A 20,857-nucleotide genomic window follows, 5' to 3' on the forward strand; every position below is an offset into this window, starting at 1 on the left:
GCATTCTTCATCTTCTGTATTTGGTAAACAAATTATTTTTATAAATCATGAATTAGCTCTTACTCCAGTGTTCAAAATACAGTTTTAATACTCAATTGTAAAAAAAAAACCAAAAAACTAACACACACAAAAAAACTATATTTTACAATATTTACCTAAAGATATTTAATTTGGATGTAATAAAATGACATAGCTATGAAATTGCACATAAAGCTAACATAATAAATAGGACAATAACAAAGCATTATTATAACATCTGAAGACTTATAATACACCACCAAAACTAGTCTTATGAATTCCTTTGATATTTGCCAGTGCAATCTTTTTTTTCAGCTGAAACCATGTTCTGTCCTGTTAAATGTTTTTTTTTCCAAACTGTAGAAATGCCTTTTTTCATTGTATTCACCTGGGATTTTACTCAGTGAACTAAAATATTAAAATACTACTCATAGAATCTAAAAACCATACATACGTAGGGCGTTCCAGAAGTAATGCCTCCTATTTATTTCCATGGAAATACCAGCAGATACAAAGAGCACAATGACACTGTTTGACCAAATTCTCAGCTAAAAAGCATCTTTTTCCACATAGTGATTGCCACCTTTTTTGCCAGAAATGACAACCAGCATGTCAAGCTTTTAGGTATCTGCACCAGCAGAGGTGACCCACTGTCACTATTGTCACTTCCGAAATGCACCACCCACCACATCACTGTGCTCACATCTACTTGGTCTCCACAAATGTTCAGCAAGAATCGATGAATGTCAATGATGCACTTTTTCTGTCAGGATGGAGGAATTCAATTCCACAGGCACTTTGCTCCACAGGCACTTCCATGTGTCAGACTGCCCCTATGCTGCCATCTGTTGCACAGCAATAAAATGGAATGGAATAATGGTGGGAAGGTTGGCACTGCCATACTACCAGCATCAAACTCTGATACTGTGGGCCAACAGAATAACCTACTTTCAGAGCAGCCCTCATTAAAGACATAATATTGGTAAGGCATATAAAGTAATAAAACATATTAATTATTCAACAGCCTTTTCCTCACCCACCAGGCAGGTCACTGATCATAGCAGGAGATCAGGTTGGTCAAGCAACTTGCCTTTTGTGAACTTATACTGGCTAGGCCTGATCCCCACCATTCCACCATTCAAGTCCCTACCATTGAAGTCTCAGGAAAGAAACTGCAAAGTAAAATAACGGTTTTACTTTAGAAATAACAAATTCAGCTGAGTTGAAACTCAGGAATACGTAGGATCCTTTGCAATGTTGAAAGATATGAAGACAAACCTTACTAAGAATTCATAAGAAGAAGCTCTTAGTTGCATACAATAGCATCATTATCTACATACGGACCCACAGGTTTATGGTACGAATCATTGTATAAATAAATGTGGCTATCTGTGCAGCGATGGGTTCATAGCTCTCTTCCTGATTCCACTATTGTGTGGGATACTCTTTATCCTCGAGTTTATTACAACTACTACAGCTGTTTGTTTGTTTGTTTGTTTTTTAAGTGATGCCTCATCAGGAAGCAAAAAATTGTAACATCCTTCACATCAGCAAAGACTAACCAGGAACAACTGATGGCAGAAAACAGAAAACAGAAGCCACATAGGAATGTGTTTTTTTTTGTTGTTGCTGTTTGCTTTTTTTTTAATGATAATATGATGAAGAGGGTTTCTGAGCAACATTTCATAATGGTAAGACTACTATGTATCAAACTGTTGTTTTTTTTTTCCTCCCCCCAAGCAAAGCTCAACTGTGGCTAAATAAAAAGGATACTATTTTAATTTTCTATTCGTTTAGATATGTATATTTAAAAATTCAAAATCAACAAAAGATAGAAGATGAAGTTATATATGGCTCCACACAGCCTGTATATTGAACTACTCTAAAACAATCTTAATAATTTAAACCTCTGTAAAAGAAATTACCTAAATAGTTGAGCTCTCCTGGGTGAGATTACAGAATTAATCAGGAACTGACATTATGGCCTCCTCGGGGGGCTGATTATACATATTTACTTGTTTATTCACAGCACATCTTTTATTTTTTATTACATCCTGACCACTGACTATGAATCAGTTCAATCAATTTTCAGATCATTTTATTTCATGGATTTTATTCACAGGAAATGCTAAATGTGTTAACTAATGTATTTCTAACTACTTCAACTTTACACTCACTAGTATTACGTTCTCCAGCTGAAATATAACATATAGCACTGGTAGAATTATACTGCTGATAGTGAGTGATAGAGAATCTTTCCTTGTGCTACCACCTGGCATTTCCTTATTGAGAACATGCTTTCCTGGCAATCAAATTCATATCAAACCAGCTCCAGGTTAAAAGACAAATAAGCCCCACAATTATTAATGTATTTTGTGATAAATGCATTCACTAACTCAGTCTTCTAATTATAAATGGTTTCTTAATATACAATATTTAATGACTTTTTCTACTCCTATGTCATTTTTCTTATCTATTACAACAGAACTGAATTCAAGTGCTAAGATTTAGCTTGTCTCTGCTGAGCAAAAAGACAGAACTTACAGCCTTCGTTACATTGCCCATTTTTTTTTCAAGTAACAGCTAAAAATTTTTTGTTCTCTCCTTAGAAAAACTCTAGATGTGTACAATTCTCTTCATGTAAAGATTATTATTTTTCATTAATGACATTTCTTACTCCATTTTACTTCTGGATGTTTATACCTTGAAGTCAACATTCTCATGTTCACATTTTTTTTCTTCTAACCTCTATAATTATCTTTGAAACTCTGAGTTCCCTTCATGTTTTAAAATACTTTGGTACTGAAAATCAATTAGAAATAAGTTCAGTGATAAATATAACTGTTTCCCTGTGCTGTAAAGAAAAAGATTTCTCCGATTTTTCTGTAAAGAAAAAGAGTTATCTGCCTAGTTGCAATGACTGCAGCACACATCCAATTTTCATTTCATTCATACTACAGAGTTTTCCTCTCTCTCTCTCCATTTTACACGTTAGTTTTCAGCACACTTTCCTAACAATGGCAATCTGCTGGGCCTAATTCATCTCCTAGTACATTTTGTTAGACATTTGGTTAATGTCTTCAGTAGCCCACTTACTCAGGAAGTCCAAAGCCCAAAGCTGTGACATTAATCAGATACTGTGATGGCCTGGTACTGAATTATTGATGTACTATTTTGTGCTATGCTACACTGAAATCCACATAGAAGTATCAGTGGCATACTTGTTTGTGAATTCCTCAAAATGATTTTAAAAGAGTTAATGTAACACACAACGCTTCCTGCTACAGTGAGAGCAGATTATTTGTACAAAAATATATCACATAATTTCAGTACGTATCTGGAAGGGTTGGATTTGCCACCAGGCTGTTGGATTGTTCAAAATTAATAATATGCTTATATTTATAGGAATATTGATTTATATTCCCCTAAAGAGAATCTTGAGAAAGGATTTGCAGTAAATACATTCTTCAAGAAGAGTTGCTTTCATACAAGAGTTGTTTATTCTTATTTTAATGATCAAGTGACTGAAGCAGAAGAGTTGAGGTAGTACATAAGGCCAGACCCAAAAGAGAGATTTGTTCTGGAGCTGAAGCCAAAATCTGCTCATTACCAGTTCTATTTTTTGCAACCAGAAGTAATTCCTTCATGAGAATTCACAATACTTTAGCATTTCTTAGGATTAGTAGGTTCATCTGCTCGATATATTTTTCAAGTTAAAATTTCTCATTTTAATTACATTTTGTTACCTTTTTTTGTTATTAAAAAGTAAAATATGTACTTTTCATATCAACAGTGAGATGTAACAAGGACTTCCCACTGTGCAACTGTGCAATTCATCAAACTTTATGTTCAAGTGATGCAATTTCTGAAGAAATACATCTAACAGTTAAATGATATAAAAGACAAGTCTTTCCATTTAAGCTGCCGTGAAGTTATATTCATCCAAATTAGCTTTCCTGAAGAGGCACCTACAAACATACAGTTTACATTTCTGTTTTTAGAGAACTATACCTTATAGTTCAGCAAAATTAAACATTATTTTTCTCCTATTCACTGTGTAAATGCACTGACTATCTAGCAGCACAGTTAGGGGGCATTAAATTGGTATGATTATCTAATATCTCTTCAACAATTGTGACTTCATTATGTGTGATAAGATCACAATAACAAGCAGAAGTGATGAGAAGAACTGTGTAAGGCTTGAAGGGCAGCAAGTGAAAGGTGGAAAACAGCAAACAGCAATGGAGTTTTTATGGAACAAGATTTTTGTTTTTGAAAGTCAAAGCAGTAATAGTCAAAAAGCAACTGTAAGTTAGTAAGAAGTGATCTTAACATATCTTTGGACACTACTTTTAAAAGCAGTGTCTTAGAGACTGAGGATAACAAAAAATGATTCCATACTTCACCAAAGCCTTGTAGGATTTTCTTTTTCTTGTACCTGTTTCATAAATAATCGGTGTGTTTCAATGTTAATGACACCAAGCTCAGAAGCTGAAAATGGGCAGTAAGAAACAGAACAGAAACAACATACAAAAAAACCATAGAAAACACAAAGCTAATTGTACTCCAGTGTCTGAAACCACTACAGTCTTTTATGAAGTCATAAAGTTGCCTGCACATTATTCATGACCGTATTTATATTGCATGTTGAAACTAGTAAGATGTTTAAAACATTTTTCCTATTAAGCAGAGCTAAAGTGCTAATTTTTCACACACAGAAAAACAGTTTTACAGGTTTTTGTTGTATTGTTTTGGAATCATATAACTGTACTTTTTCAAAACATCTCTGGATGCACGTAATTCTTTGAAAGTTTGAAGCTTTGAATTATGATGAGCATGGTTTCTTCAAAAGCACAGCTTTTGGTGTGTCTGTATAATGATTTGGTTTGCTTATGATCTGTGTCAGAATGGATTTTCCTTATGTATACAGAATATAAACCAAATTAGCTAGTGTTGAATGATACTGAGCTATCTTGGTATTCCACAGAGATATGCAGCTCAATGTAGCTCTTGCATCCCTTTGTGATTCTGTCGGATTATCTATTCTGTGGCACACGTATTAAATTTGAGGACAATTTCATTTTAGGATTTGCATTTTCACCTAAACCAGGAGTTCATAGTAAGATATTATTAAAGTATGAAGCCCTTGGGATAAAAAAGAATGAGCCACAAAACAAACAGGATAAAGAACCAAATATTTCTCCTCTTGGTTGCTATATGAACATACAAAACCTACAGATTTCTGACATCCTTCTTTTATCTACTGGAACTTTTAGCCATAAGTAGAATGAGATGAGAGAGAAGTGATCTCTATTTACATGGATACTGGATGAAAAATCCAAAATACTCTTTGAAAAATGAAATTCTACTTCAAACTCATTTAAGGGTAGATTATAGATATCTACTTCAAACTCAATTCAGGGTAGAATTGTGCCAGTATATACCTGTGGAGAGATTAAGATGCTTAAAACTTTTTCAAGTGTTAGTGATTGTAATAATAACATAGCAGTTATAAAGTTCTGCTGATTAAAACTAGAATTTCTATTCCTTTTATCAAACCTTCTTTAATATGCATAAACTGAGATGTATAAAGGTACAGTGTGTGTTACATTGTTACCTTGCCCCAGGCAATTTCAGCATCCAAATTGCTAGGCATTCCTTGCACAGCTGACCTCTTTGTCAATTCCACATCTGTTGCTGCAAGCCATTCTGTCAGAGAATTAATTTCTTTTCTTAGCTTCCGGGACAACTTCAAGCATTTCTCTAACTCTTGTTTTTTTTCTGTCACCTGTAGAAATAAAACACGTGTTTCTTAACTCTGGTTTGATGATTTTTTTAGTATAATCTATCTGCCACTTTATCGTAAGTGAAAATTTTATGAGGCAAATTGCACTTGTAATATATACTTCTTTCATAAGTTCTCAAAGTGTTTATTTTTGCTTGTTAACATGAAGATACATATTGAAAAAAAAAAGCAACCTCAAGTATCCACATGCAGTTCTGTTTGGTACTGACTAAATATAATGCTTCTCGATTCCATATAAACCACTAAAAGAAAGGTGAATATACATTTCTAGAGAGTTACACAAGTATTTACTATGAGTAAGCCATGTTAACACATTTTTTAAAGGAAGTGCAGTTTGTAGACTTTTATCCCAACCTTCTGTTCAATTGTCCTCCATCTTCTGTCACAGTCCTCTTTCAATTTCAACCTCCTTATTTCCAGTTTGTTTTGTCATTTCTAGTTTCCTTAGAGAACCAGCTCTTGTTCACATTTCCCATAAAGCTATTACTAGTCCAAGTCCTAGGGCACATCCCATGAATTTGACTGCCTGTCTCTTACTTGGGAGTCTTTACTACAGACTTACCAGCAGCACTTGTATGCTTTACAGCTTGCTTTCCAACATGACCTATTTAAGTCATTACTCCACTAGTAGCTTCCAATCATCCAATTTCCCACATTAACAACTCTGTCATCAAAGGTTCTCGGTTAGGATTTACATAAGCCAAACATTTTGGATGTGAAGTAATATGGACAATTCATTTTTTATTTGTTCTTTTAAGCACACTACATGGTACCTGCAATAAAAGCTGAACGTTTGTAGTGTCTGTTCTCTATTACATTTTGGTAAGCATTCTGAAGGATGAGGGAATACAACCTTCTCTGCAAGCCCCTCAGCACATTCAGGAAGAGAAGTAAATTTCCGAATACTTAGGAGGGCAGGCAGAAGAGTAAGTGAAGAAGTCTCACATGAAAACCATCACTACAGGTGGACATTTAGAGATTGGTAATTTGAAAATATAAATTTAATTATGCGCTGCAGAAATTTAAAAACTGCTGATTAATGAAGGTGGATAGAAACTGCAGTGGATCACAAATATTAAAAGAAGATGACTGAGTATATTATGTATCAATTAGTTATCAACAGAGATTGTAGCCACTAATTTTTATTTAAGTTGCAGTTTATTTTAAATTACAGTATTTCTCCCAGTAAAATAAATAATGAAAGCAAACTGATATTGAATAAGCATGACCATATAATAACTGGAACTTACAAGCTATGTCCACATTTTAGTTGTTTACTACCATTTCAAGATCCTATCTTAATTTTATAAACAGAGATTATTTTTTCCCATCTTTTGACAGTAGGACTTTCTGTTGTTCATGAAACCAGGACTTTTAGGCAAAAAATCCTGTAATATTTTCTCCCCATCTTTGTATAAGACCTATTCAAGAGTACAAATGGTGGCAGCATTGTCTACAGCAGCATCAGGTGATCAAAAATGGAACCAACATCTAATAAAAGTAAGATGGGCCTTTGAAATTGTTTGAATAGAACCACTAGCATAATGACCAAATTGGTTCCTAGTCCTAGCAAAGGAGATTTTAAGTTTTTAAAGGCAATAGAATGGCTTTTGCTCTCCCAGAGTGAACAGTAGATTGGCTTAGGGAATAAGCAACAAAGTGTCCCTGGTTGCATATATTATTCTGTAGAGGTTTACCACTGAAACTTCAGAACTTTTCTTCCCTGAATATACTTTAAGTACTTTCTTGTATACCAAATTTATTAAATGAGACCTCAGAATTTACAGTCAAGCCAAGGGGGAATCCCTAAGAAAGACAATAAAATTCAGCTTTTTAGCTAAAGAAAGATTCACATAAGGGGAACCTGTTCTGAGGAATGTTCACCTCTTCTGAGGAATATTTAAACTTTAAATCACAATTTGCATGTACTTTGCAGAAACACAATGCAAACTGCACTACCCTATGTGCAATTGCCTGTGTGAGAATAACCATAACCACTTGGTATACTATAAAGGAAATTGCTGATATCTGTCCAAGCACAAAAATAATAGTTGTGCTGCTCTACACATCTCTAAATGCTGGATATTATATCAGTGATATTACACTACTCCCATCTATGCTGTATATATCTGGAGGTTACAATTGCATCAGATTCTGTTTGTACTTAAAACATAAAGATGTATTTCTGAAGAAAAATAGGAAACAGTGCCCTCTTAAGGCCTTCTGTTTCCTACAATGATATCAAACATTATATTCATTATAGTGAGACTCCATAAACCTTCTCTATATTTTAAAACTATTTCAGCTATGTTAAATAGTTTACTTGCAAGACTCTTTAGCTGTAATAAATAAAAATGGGAGGAGTAGATACTTAAAGCAAAACAAAAGGTATTTAAAACCTTTTAGTAATATAGCTGAAGTTGCATAGCCAAATTCTTGTGCAGCAGTGGACCGTGGGGAATCACCTCACCTTCCAAGTATAGTCTGCACAGCAGCAACTCCTTTAGTAGAGCAGCAAGAATACAATTACTGCCATTTTGTTCTAGAGAGTCTCTTCTCTGCTGAATTAGCATAAAGAGATTTGCAGTAAGGATGCTACAGACTCTATGCAACAGTTTCACAACTAACAAACTACTTAAGCTGTAACAGCTGTTCATGTGTACATATGCATATATATATCTGTGATACAGAATATGCATGAGGGAATGCAAGCACGGCATGGAATGTTTATCATATATGCAATCTCTGCTCCATGATATTCAAATGACATTTTAATTTCCTGTAATCTCATCTCAAACCTATGCACACTGAGGCCACTACTAAATTTTCAAAATTATTCATCACGCTTTCAGAGCATATTCAGCTAAAAATGAAGGGCAAAACTCGATGTTCTGAGTACACAAAACTCATTTACAGAAGTGAAAGAGCTTTAAGGTCTGATACTACCAGAGGAATTGATAGGAATTTATGTTCATATGTTTATATGATAATAAAGAAAGTAAATATAAAGAAACCTTTCCCCACCTGTAAGTGGATTTCTAGGTTCATTCTACAGTAATGGTATCTAAAATATATAGAAAAACTCTACTGAGAGATGTGTGAAACTATTAGTAATAATTGCAATTTTTCTGCCTTGAGAGCACAACACTTCAGTACATTTAAATTAAACCCATTTCACATCCCTAAGAATGTGCTTATTAAGGATTGGTTTAAATATGGAGGCCCTCCTGAAGCAGTAGGAGACAATGCACATCAGTCTAAACGTGAAGGGTGTTTGTCTCCTCAGACTACTGATTTCAGTCTTGGGACTACTATCAGTTATTACTACAATCAGGTTTTCCATAAAAAGAAAAGCTGTGCAAAATCAGCACAACAAATTAGGATTGAATATGGCTCAGTGATCAGTTCAGTTCTGTAATTCTGAGCCTTTGTGACCCTCTAAAAGCATTAACTACCATTATATGTGAAAGTAAATGTGGAAAATTAAATCTAGGACAACAGTGGTAAACAAAGCACTATGTATTTTTTGAGAGACATTAATTAGTGGTGTTGCTCTCTTAGATCTCTAATGGCTTCCTAATGGCACATTTTTATCACTTCATTAGTTGAAAGGTCCCCTCTAATAATGGCACCTGTCTGCTGCAGTTATGTTAAATATAATGAAGGAAAAAATGCTGCAGTCCATTCTAAAATAATGGAGAAAACAAATGTATCATCTACTCTCAAACGGTACTATCCACACCTTAATGAAGCAGTCTTCTTTACACTCAAAAGACTGATGCCTCTTAATATCTCTGTTTTAAAGAGTGGCAGGGAACTCAGGACAGCTGCTGAATGTTTTGTATTACTTTTTCCTTTGGATAATGCCACAACTTCTCTTCATAGATCAACAGTTCTTATGGAGGATTGTCCCTCATTAGCAGGCAACCTCTTGCATAGATAAGCAGAATCAGAATAAAAAGCCTTAGGAATTGACACAAATTTCTTTATTTATTTGGACCTAATCTTGTTGATATTAGTTAGCAGTCTGCCTTTTACATTGCCTGTTTAAATCTTAGGGAAACTTTGTTTAAATGAAAACACTGCTCTTTTAGGAAGCATAGCAGCTTCTAACAGTATATGAATTGATATAGGAACAGATGACGTATAAATGAAAATTTTACACAAGTAAAGTCAATGCTCAGGAGATTAATAACAACAAGTTCTAGAAGGTTAGTTACATAAAATTAATATATAATAATATAATTAATTAGCAACATAAGGTAAAAGACTATAACATTTAGAGATCTAATACTAGGAAAGTAGTCATGTAGTCCTCCTAATTATGCAGTAAGAAATATTAAGTGGTCAAACCGAGCACTGTATAAATATCAGACAATTTTTTAAAAGACTTTCCTAAAGAGTTCTATTTGAACTGTTAATACATTAATACTATTAATACATTCCTGATTATAGAGCTCAAAGGCACTGTTATCCAACATGAAGAAATGAAAAAAAAAAAAAAATAAAAAATAAATAAAAAAAAAAAGCTTGCTCATTTCAGTGGGACAGCTGCTCCATACACTCATTAATAAACAATATTCTGCATAGTTTGTATACTAGGACATAGCAACCAGGCAACTCAGGGTTTTATAGATTTAAACCAGGAAACAGTTATGACAAGAACTGAATGTTATGTGTAGTTAAAGTCAAGAGTGCAGATGAAGCAAACCAAAGACCTACACGAATGCCTCCTGGGGAAAGCTGCAATAGCAAGAACTTTTGGTCAATAGATTTTTGGACAGCAATAAATAGAAACAAAATACATAATGATCTATAGAAATCAGAGGCAAAGAAAATGAAAAGTACAATTCTCTCTTTTATCAAGCAGTTCCTTTAGGGGAAAAAATGTGAAAAAAATCACAAAGAAAACCTAAGCATTTTCCTGACTTGAAGTGTTTTGAAGTTAGTGTTTGTTTGAGGCATTGAAAGGAAACAAGACCCCCTTCTGGCCAAAACAAAACAAAACATGGCAAAAAAATTGGAGAAAAAAAATAAGTAAAAAGTTTAAGGAAGCATAATTTTAAACTTTAACAAAGCAATTTTCTATTTCTCCAGAAGGTCTTTTTTTTTTTTTTTATAGGACAACGGAATAGCCATTCTGACAATTGCCTTTGCTTCCATTCTTTCTACACCATTAAGAAAATGTGAAAACATTGAAAGTAACCAGTAAAAAAGAACTTACCATACCAAGCTTATTCTTCACTGCTGTCAGTTAAAAAGAGTGCATAATTTTTTATTACAAAACATACAGCTTACCTTCGCACCCAATTCATTATATTGCAACTTCAAAGCTGTAAGCCTTTCATCCAGTTCCTTTGGGTTCTCTGTCTGCTGCTTTTGAACAATCTGCCTCCCAGTTTTTATCACTGTTTCCACTTCGGACTTCACCTCACTCAGGCTTTTATATAATTTCTAATCAAACAGAATTATGAAAGAGAAACACCCCTATTAAAATAAGTAAAAAAGAACAGACTACTGAAGATATTACAAAGTAATAGATGCAGTAGAATTCTTCGTATTGTTTGCTGCATAAAAACATCATTACACATGCCTGACCACCATTCACTCCTATTTGAAAATTAGAGGAGCTGAGAGTGCTCAGTAGATACCAAGTAGGTGACCTAAGGGCGGAGAAAATTCACCCTGAGTGTGTTTGTATGTATCAAGTACATACAGAAGTTTATGAGAAAACTTATTATATATATGTGTATATATATATATATATTTTTTTCCCAGAAATTAAATTACAAGTTTCAAAACAACCTGTCTTTACCCTGTACCCATGAAGGTCAATACAGAAGGAATACGAGGTTTTCCAGTTGTGGAGCGGAAACACCCTGCAGCCCAGGAGAGGCCCATGGAGAAGAAGGCTGTCCCCTTGCAGCCCACAGGCACCATGCAGAGCAGACCTCTGTGTGCATCCATGATGCAAGAGCCTGTGGGGCGGCAGTGGCTGTGGCCTGAACGTGGATAATACGACTAGATTTTTCAAAATAAATATTATAGATTTGTTGCAGAGAAAGATGTTCTATAAACACATCCTTAGAGCATGAAAGTTATGGGGCTAAAAAAGCTAACTGCTTAGTGAAACTAATTAGTACAGGGCTTCTAATTACCATGTTGTTCTTATAAAAATATGAATTAAAGGGCAATTGCATTTAAGTAAAACCCAGTAAATAACAAAACAACATCAACTTGTTCCATCCTTATTTTTTAATTTCAATCCTTACATTTAGATCTGAAAGAGGATAAAGGAGAAAAACTGTCTTCAGGCATGCTGAAGTGTGAGAAAAACAAAAACAAACAACACTGCAAATTATATGATTGCTCTGATATTTACTGTTAAAATCTCCATTTTACTATTGTCATCACAATGTTCAATTTTATCTCTACTGCCTATCAATGACAAAGGGGTATTAATGTGATTAATACATATTTTCTTCATATTCTTTGGGACATATTCAGGTCTTTTACTCTTGTACCATAAAAAGTCATAGCAAGACAACTCATGAAAGCTGTACTGTGAGTAACCAGGGTATTCTGTATGTTTTCCATTTCCCAACTAGAATAAATTCAATGCATTGTAACACTCCTGGCTATATTATGGAGTTTCATGACTGTAGCACACTGTGGGAAATACAGGCCACCCAGGAAGAGAAACTCATATGCAGCACTGGATGGGGGGATTAGAAAATGTCCCCAAATTGTATTTTGATATAGTAAAAGTTCATAGTCATTGTTCACTGAAAAAAGAATGTTTTGATAATCTTTTATATATATATATATATATATATATTTTACAATTTAGTGATTGATACTTCTTTTTTCATCTTAAATTTCAGGCAACATTCTGTAATCTTTAGTTTAGTCCATATAAACTTAAATTTTCAAAGATTTTCACTCATGAATGTACCCCATGTTTCTTTGCCATGGCAGAAGAAGACAACACCATGTCACTTTAAGATTGCTAAAGCTATTTCACCATGCAATGATAGCCTGGCAAAATTTCAAAGTGAACACAGATTTAAATGTTCTTCTAATTCCATTTCCATTTTAGTTATTTGAAAAAGAAGGATAAATCTCTCTGTCCTCCCTCACTTCTAACCTCCACTCTGCAACCTTCCTGAAAATTGCCCATTACTTAAAATGGTTCCTATGACTTTTGTTGCAAAACTTTCCTCTTAAATTTTCTCAGATTCTTAATATCTCTTGCAAAGTTATATTGAAATGATCACAGCAAATACTTTACGTTTGGAGGACAAAATAGACAGGAAATGAACATCTAATGTATTTACCATGCAGTGGTCCAAATGCGACTGTACTACTTCCTGCTCAACACTCTTCGTCTCCAATTTGGGCACTTGCAACTTCACTTCATCTAAAATTCTTTTGCATTCTTGTAGACGCTGTTCAAAATTAGCTGGTTTCTGAAACAAGCGGAACTTCACGGAGACATCCTGAAGCTTTTTCTGAAAAGTAAAGAGAAGTAAATAGCAGATGTGAAATAACATCAACATTGAAGACAATTATTGGATCCATTCCACGATGCTCAGAACCCATTATCAATCAGCACAGCTTTTCATTCAAATGTCTGAAATCTTTTGGGGAAAATACCAGCAGCAGACAATCTTGATTTACATGGGAAGAAAAAATTCTTGCATAATCCAGGATACTGGGTGCAGCACAGCCAGTGTCAAGAGAGCCTGTATACTGGACTGAAGAAAGGGAAAGTTTTCATATTTCACAATATGTATAATGTTGAAGGTGAAGAGAAAATGTAGGTTTAATGGCTTGAGCATAATACAAAGAGATCCAGAATGGATGCTCATCAGCTCTCAACCATGTTGCTTCTTCTTGCTATTAGCATCACTGTTAGTCCCTCAAATAAACCCAAGTAAAGTTGCTGGACAGTAAGTAGGCCTAGCACAAAAAATGAGATTTAAGGTATAAAATTAAATTTCAATTAAAAAAACAAAACAAACAAACAAACAAAAAAAAAAACAAACAACAAGAAACATAACCTAGAATAAGAAGAAATTAATCTGAAGGCAAAAAATTTATGGCAAGCATGGCTTCTAATTTCAAAATTTTCACAGTTGGATATCTTTATCAGTAAGTTAGGTTTGCTTATGTGATCATCGGGGGAAAGGAAAATAATGAGAAATTAAACAAGGAAAGGACATCTTAATTACCTACAATAACAAGAACCTGTACATCTTTAGAATTATAGAGCAAATTACTAGTAAGTTTAGTTTTTCTACTGTTTGAAAAATAGAAGGTCATTGAGAAAATGACAATTAAATAGGAATTCAGCATTTGCAAACACTCTTCTGATATTCTATCTTCAAATCTTGGACACTTTATACCAATACATTTTTTTCGGTACTATACAAATTTGAAAAGAACTGCAATAAGGAACAGAAATAGGGTTTAAATAGAAACATAGCATTTGTAAAAATTAGGATAATTTTGGAAAACGGAAATAATGTTTCACCTATTTGTTAGAATTCTGTGAAGGAGTCAGGAATTGCACTTTTATATTTGTGAAAAACTACAGTATCATGGGTACAACAGAAAACTCAGATTTCCAACACTTCTTTCCAACTACATTACTTGTTAAACATTAATAATTAAACTGAGATCCAATGGGCTAAGAAGGGAAGTATTTCTCTGAATAAACAAGGAAAAAAAGATTAGGAATGAATGGTCTCACATTTTTATAGAGTGTTTGCATACACTAAATTCATAGTTAATTAGTTTTTCATCTTCTTGTGATACTTCAGCTTGATGAAGTCATGTGGGAAGCCTGCAATGCCCTATCTCTTTCTGTTACTATTTATGGTGATCAATATATGAAACATGATGTTGAAAACAGAGAAATATGTTATTAGTGGTAGAGAAAAGTCACTGAAGGATTGCACAGCACTGCAGATCTGTTAAAAATAAATATATATATTATTTAATACCGATTAAATTAAGTAATGCACATGACAAAAAAAAAAATCAACCATCCAACTACAAGCTATACTTTTTTTATGTAACTAACAATAATATCTACATCATCTATACCATTCTTACTCATGCTATAATGGATAACTATAATTGATTCATTACATACTTATGTCCAACAATTTTAAGGAAATATCAGATGAACAACTAAAAGAAACCTAAAAAGCAAAGTAGATATTTGGATTGATTTGGAACATAAAGAACAAAAGAGAAAATTCTTGTCACGGTATAACAGCTGTCGCACAAAGCTATACTGTGTTCAAACACTCTGTGTAATTTTGGACCACTCATCTCAAAAAACAACCTGTAAAAATAGAAAATGCATAATGAAGAATGACAGAGCAATCAAAACTGTATGTCTCAAGCTCTCATTGTGATGTAAACATACTACTCAGTCTGGAAAAGAGACAACCAAGGGCCAGTAAAACAAGAGGAATGCAAAACATCATTGCAAAACCACAAATGAATACTATCTGTACATACAATCACTAGAAATTAATACTGTGATATTGGAACAAGTTACTTAAGCAGCTCTGTCCTAGAACTGTTACCAACTAGGTGGATAGCCTGCAGTGGAAAAACAGGCAATCAGGTGGCATGAATTAAATATTTCCTTCCTTCTGATTTTCTGATTAGAAAGGAATAGTTAAAACATAAGAAACACCTTAATAATATTTCACAGTATAGTAACAATATTATTAAGGCCGTCTGTTTGCATGATTGAAGGAAAGATGTTGAAAATAAAATATGCATACCTGTGCCACATCAATTTGGGAAAGGACTCTTTTTGCAGATTCTTTGCCTCGGTTTTGTTTCTTCATTTCTTCCAAACTAACCTCATGACTTGTTAATTCAGATTGTATTTTCTATTGAAGAACAAAGAATATAGTCAGAAGTATTTCAAGAAAATGTTTATCTTGTTAAAATTATTTGGTATAGTTTACTTGGAAGCACATTAAAAAAACTAATATTCTATATACTGGACAACTAGAGGAATTTTTTCAGTAAATTGCTTGTTCACTGCCCTATATATTATTCAGTTTAGTTTCTCTTGATCACAATCTCCTACACAAGCATACAGTTCTCTAATGTGGCAAAGACGATGTAATATTTCTCAGACAATTTTAATGAAGCTGCAGGCAAAAATATAGATTTCTTTCTTCTGAAGGAAAGCAACGTTATTCATTGGGATAAAAATCAAAAATTAATCACAGAAAATAAAAACACAAATAGAAAAGTGATTTACTTTTTTTGTTTATTGTTCATTATTTTCATATTATAATCCAGTAAATTGAGAGAAATCTGACCAAAATATGCTGTCCACGTAACATCTTTGCCTGACACAGTTGTGCCATATCTAAATCAGTATGCAATTTATGATGCATTACTGAACTAGAATCTATGATCAGTATCTGCAGATATGGTAAACGCATATGGACCTCTAGTTCACTGGTGCAGTAATTCCATTCATTTTCACACACACAGTTCTGTTTTCTCTTCTGCAGAATCAGTGTACAACCAAGTCATTAAAAAACATCAGCCTTATTGGCTACCATAAATCAAGCTCAAAAACAATTCATGTTAGTTAGTACAGTATGATAGAAAAAAATTCACATACTGCATACCAACACAACATACTTCAGATAAATATACATATTTTTATGTTGAAATAGTTAAAAAATGAGAACCTGATATTACCAGAATTGCTGGAAAAGTACTTTTGAGAACAATTACCTTAAGAAATAAAGATCAGGTATTTCTCTACAAGAAAAGCTGTTTCAGGCCATTACTCTGGCACAAAAAATGATTTTAGATTTAACGTTTTTCTTTCTATGGTATTCCAGTATAAACAAACAAACAAAAATCTAACTATAAATGTAAATATACTCAAATACATTTATCTTATACTCAATTAATTGGTGAAATATGAAAACTGTAGTCAAAAGTATTATAATTAGTTATGCAAATGAAGAAGAGGAGTTTATTTGTTTTAATTGCTGTGCAGGAGAGAGAAGAAACATTACCAACACTGACCTCAAAAATACTGAATTAGAGAGGAAAAAAAACATTGTGGAAAAACTTGAAAGATAAGTAGTACAGATTATACCATGAAAAGATTTTTGTACTTGCCACTGCTGTTCTACCTTAGCAGAAAGATTAAATCAGTCCTGAATACAAGATAATCTGTAACACCTGTCTGTGATGCCCTTGTTCATGCAATTTTGACACAGTCATTTATTTTATTTTCATGAATTTTGGACAAGCAAATTTATTCAACAGATTTCTTCTAAATGTCCATACAAAGCAACTAAGTTTCATTTCCAACATTCCCATATCTGCTTTCCTCAGTTCATTTTGTTGCAAAATCTTTGCAGCAAATACGTAACTAATGAATACAACTGTAATTAAATTATCCTGTCCTACAGGTAAAGATGTTCATTTTCCATCACTGGCATTCTTCCCAGGTAGTTCATTAATTTGTATCTATCTATCATTACATGGATACATACATACATACATAGTCATATTTAGAAGACCAAATACATATTGTCCTTAGAAGTACTTGCAGATGAAAACAAAGAAACAATCAACAGAGACTTGGTGTTATAGACAGTTGGGAAACCCTGCCTACCTCTAGTAACTATTGACTATTGACTAACAAGTCAACGTCACTATTTGTATCACTTGAAATTTGAGAGAATGTAAAAAATCTATCTGCAAACTTGTGCTTCTAGAAAAACATTTGGAAAAAATGCTAACAAGGCATAAAAACAAACTCTGTAACAATATTTGCAAGAGAAGGCTTGATAGTATGATCAATGTAGAAGAAACTACTCTAGGAAAACAGCTAAGAGTTCCAATTTATCTAGTATCACAAATTACAATAAATTTTGAAAACATTCAATTAAATCTTAGGGAAATCACTTTCCCGTGTGAGGGATACCATTTTCCGTCCCAGAACTGAAGAAAACCTCTTATCTGTTTTGTCTGACCTTAAGAAAGAAGAAATATGTTGACTGTAATTTCATGAATGTGACACAATCACAAGAAATGTGTATTATACTGCACATCATCCTCCAAAATGTCTTAATTTCACACTGGTTGACAACACTGTATTTTATACTGAATGCCAGAAATCTATTAACTCAATATTGTGCTAATCCAGTCAATACTGACTATGCTGGAATGATCGGCATATTAGTAAATTCTCAAAAGAACTTACTGAATAATGTTTAAATACTAGTTCCTAATTTGTTTTTAGCCTCATCTTCTACATGTGACTGAACAAAGTAATTCTCAGCATTTACAGAGCAGAATAGATGACAATATGTTTAACACTAACCATTTTACTTTGTAAATAACTGTGTTGTCTTCATCTCACAACTCAAGTCTGAAGATAATTATGTATGACATTACTTTCGTCAAGTAATGGACCATTGAGTTAAAAACCTCTGGCGTTATAGTTTCATATAAACTTGTTTGACCACAGCATGATGATATTTTAATAACAGATTAATAACCATTGTTACTTAGAAAACAGTGTGTACTTTTCATGACTACTGAAGTGAAATTATTCAAGGAGTTTATTGGAAAGACAAAGTCTGGTAGTTCTGTTTTCCTGAGAAACACAGTTTCTACGCTGCATTTTACTTATGTCTACAGGGACAACAACAGACAAGTTATTTGTCACATTATACATATATATATGTATGTATATTATAAAAAAAAGAGCAGCACAATGTGTAGATTCTCTCTCATCACCAGAAGTTAATAACAAAGCTACAAATAATTATCTTGAAAATACTTTGTCATATAAATTTAATATTTTCAGTTCAGATTTATTTTCACTTCTCAGCTACAGAGTACTTGCATCGACAACTAGCAAATCCCTATGATGATTTCCTTCCTTGTATTTTATCATTTCTTAGAGAAATGAAAGAGACCGCAGTAGGGATAATGAGATCAGATCAAGCATACAAATAAATCTGTTATATTCTTTTAGGCCTAACCTCAGTCCAGCTTTTATTTTTTTTTTTCCTTTTTCTTTTTCAAATCATTACAGCCTGAGGAATTTGAACTGATTTATTTGCATGGTTGTTGTAGATTGTTTTATCTGAATACAGCATCTTTCGTTGCCCTCATAGTGAATCAGTAAGGAGAAACTGACGGGTAGTAGTGACTCTGAAGCATTAAATTCACAGTGCCACATGGTGGTGTAAGAAGCATGTGGAATTTACATTCAAAACTGATCCAAAAAAGTTAAGTAGCACATATTTAACTCTGAATTTTTGAAGCAAACAAGGAGATGCATAAAGCTTCCCAATCTTTAACAGGTTGTTGTTATTATTATTATTATTGTTGTTGTTGTTGTTGTTACTTCTTCCAGATGCTCTTTTAGAAATACTGAATGTATTGGCTGAACAGTTTGCTAAATCTCTTAGCAAGGATAAACTGACCTCTGCTGAGAAATCAGCATAATTGACTGAAATATTCCCATTCCAGCTGTGTAGACAATATTGTAGGATGCCTTATACTAATCTGCTGTTCTCAACTCCACAAGCGAGCTTTGCCCGCAGATGCTTCACAGGAGATGTGACACTGGTTAGCAGAACCATTCACTAACTGAATAACTCAGAGTACTTACCTGTGTAAACTTGCTTGTATATTCCCTTCTCCCCTAAGGATTTTAAAGAACTTCACAACTGAACTTCAAAGACCTTCAATATTTGCATTAAATTTGTTCACCTGTTATTTTTTTTTTTCATTAGGTTCTACTTGCATCTTAAAATAAAAACATGAAAGAGAAAAAGACAGCAGCTTCTATGCTGCTTTTCCCCACAGTGGGTATAATATAATCAGGTGAATTCAACATCAGACAACAAAATCTCAAGAATAAAAGCAAGTTCTGCAAAAGCAATCAGCTGAAATTATCCCATGACATAGTGTGCCAATTTAGAGTAGTTGAGTTCTATGTCGCTTCAGTTGTTGAAGTTCTGAATTAATTCCTTTGACACAGCCTGTGATCATTGTCAATTTTGTATTTGAAGATGTACACAAAGCAGATGCATCCGTGGCATATATGAATTGAAAAGCAATAAAATGTATAGGGGTCCAAATGCACCAAAAAAAGCACACTTTCATAACAAGTTTCTCTTGTGTAGTGGAGATAAATAAAAAACAGATGAGAAATTAAACCCATACACATTAACAAAATAAAAAATAAAAATGCTGCTTTGCATTCTACTTCATGTAAAAATAATTTACATTATTCACTTTTCAAGGAAGGAATAAAATAATTTCAGAAGTTCAACAACTAATACAGGTTAGGATTCAAAGTGGAAAAATATATTGCCATTTTTACAATAATGTGAGTTAGAAGAAAATAAATTAGAATCATTTTCCAAATGAAGCAATACAAATACAATCCTGTACTCAAAATATCACTTTTTCTTTATATGCACACACATAAAAATACCTGTGTGTATTTAAAAACATACACAAACCAGAAATGCAAGTAAAAGGAACAACTATCTATGTTTTATCTATGTTTTAATTCAAAAGACATGGAAACTTTTACTTCTACGGGAGATAAAACTTTCAGGGCTATGTATGTTCAGCTCAGAATATAAATAAAATAATGTGTGAATAAGATACCTATATATTACAATGATTTTAAACTCTACAGGCAGGCTAGAAAGAATGCCTCATCTAACAATCATTTTAAAACATTTGTTTTCAATTTTCCTGCCTTTTTTTTTTTTGTGTGTAATCTATTATCCTAAATTTAAGTGGAATGTACTGAAAAGTTGCACCAAAAAAGCACACTTTCATATTGTAGTCTTTTCGTATATATGCCAGAGTTAATTGATTTTATTTAAAGTTATATTCTTACAATTTTAATACTGCTAGAAGCAGATGTGATAGAGCAAACAATGAAAGAATAAAAAAGAGAACTAGATGGAAAATTTTACTTCAGATGCT

General features: G+C 33.2%; 1 protein-coding gene across 16 annotated transcripts in view; it reads right to left on the minus strand.

Moving 5' to 3' along the window:
* DMD (dystrophin) overlaps positions 1 to 20,857 on the minus strand; it is a 1,043,395-nt gene that overhangs the window by 603,117 nt on the left and 419,421 nt on the right. For all 16 annotated transcript variants that reach the window (XM_052674157.1, XM_052674152.1, XM_052674148.1 and 13 more), the window contains 4 exons: positions 15,631 to 15,741; positions 13,162 to 13,335; positions 11,123 to 11,278; positions 5,636 to 5,806 (listed from right to left, as the gene is read on the minus strand). In XM_052674157.1, the coding sequence (XP_052530117.1) occupies positions 5,636 to 5,806; positions 11,123 to 11,278; positions 13,162 to 13,335; positions 15,631 to 15,741 (612 nt within the window). The remainder of the gene's footprint in view (positions 1 to 5,635; positions 5,807 to 11,122; positions 11,279 to 13,161; positions 13,336 to 15,630; positions 15,742 to 20,857) is intronic.

This window comes from Tympanuchus pallidicinctus, unplaced genomic scaffold (assembly GCF_026119805.1).
Source record: "Tympanuchus pallidicinctus isolate F22 unplaced genomic scaffold, pur_lepc_1.0 scaffold14, whole genome shotgun sequence".
Taxonomy (NCBI): domain Eukaryota; kingdom Metazoa; phylum Chordata; class Aves; order Galliformes; family Phasianidae; genus Tympanuchus; species Tympanuchus pallidicinctus.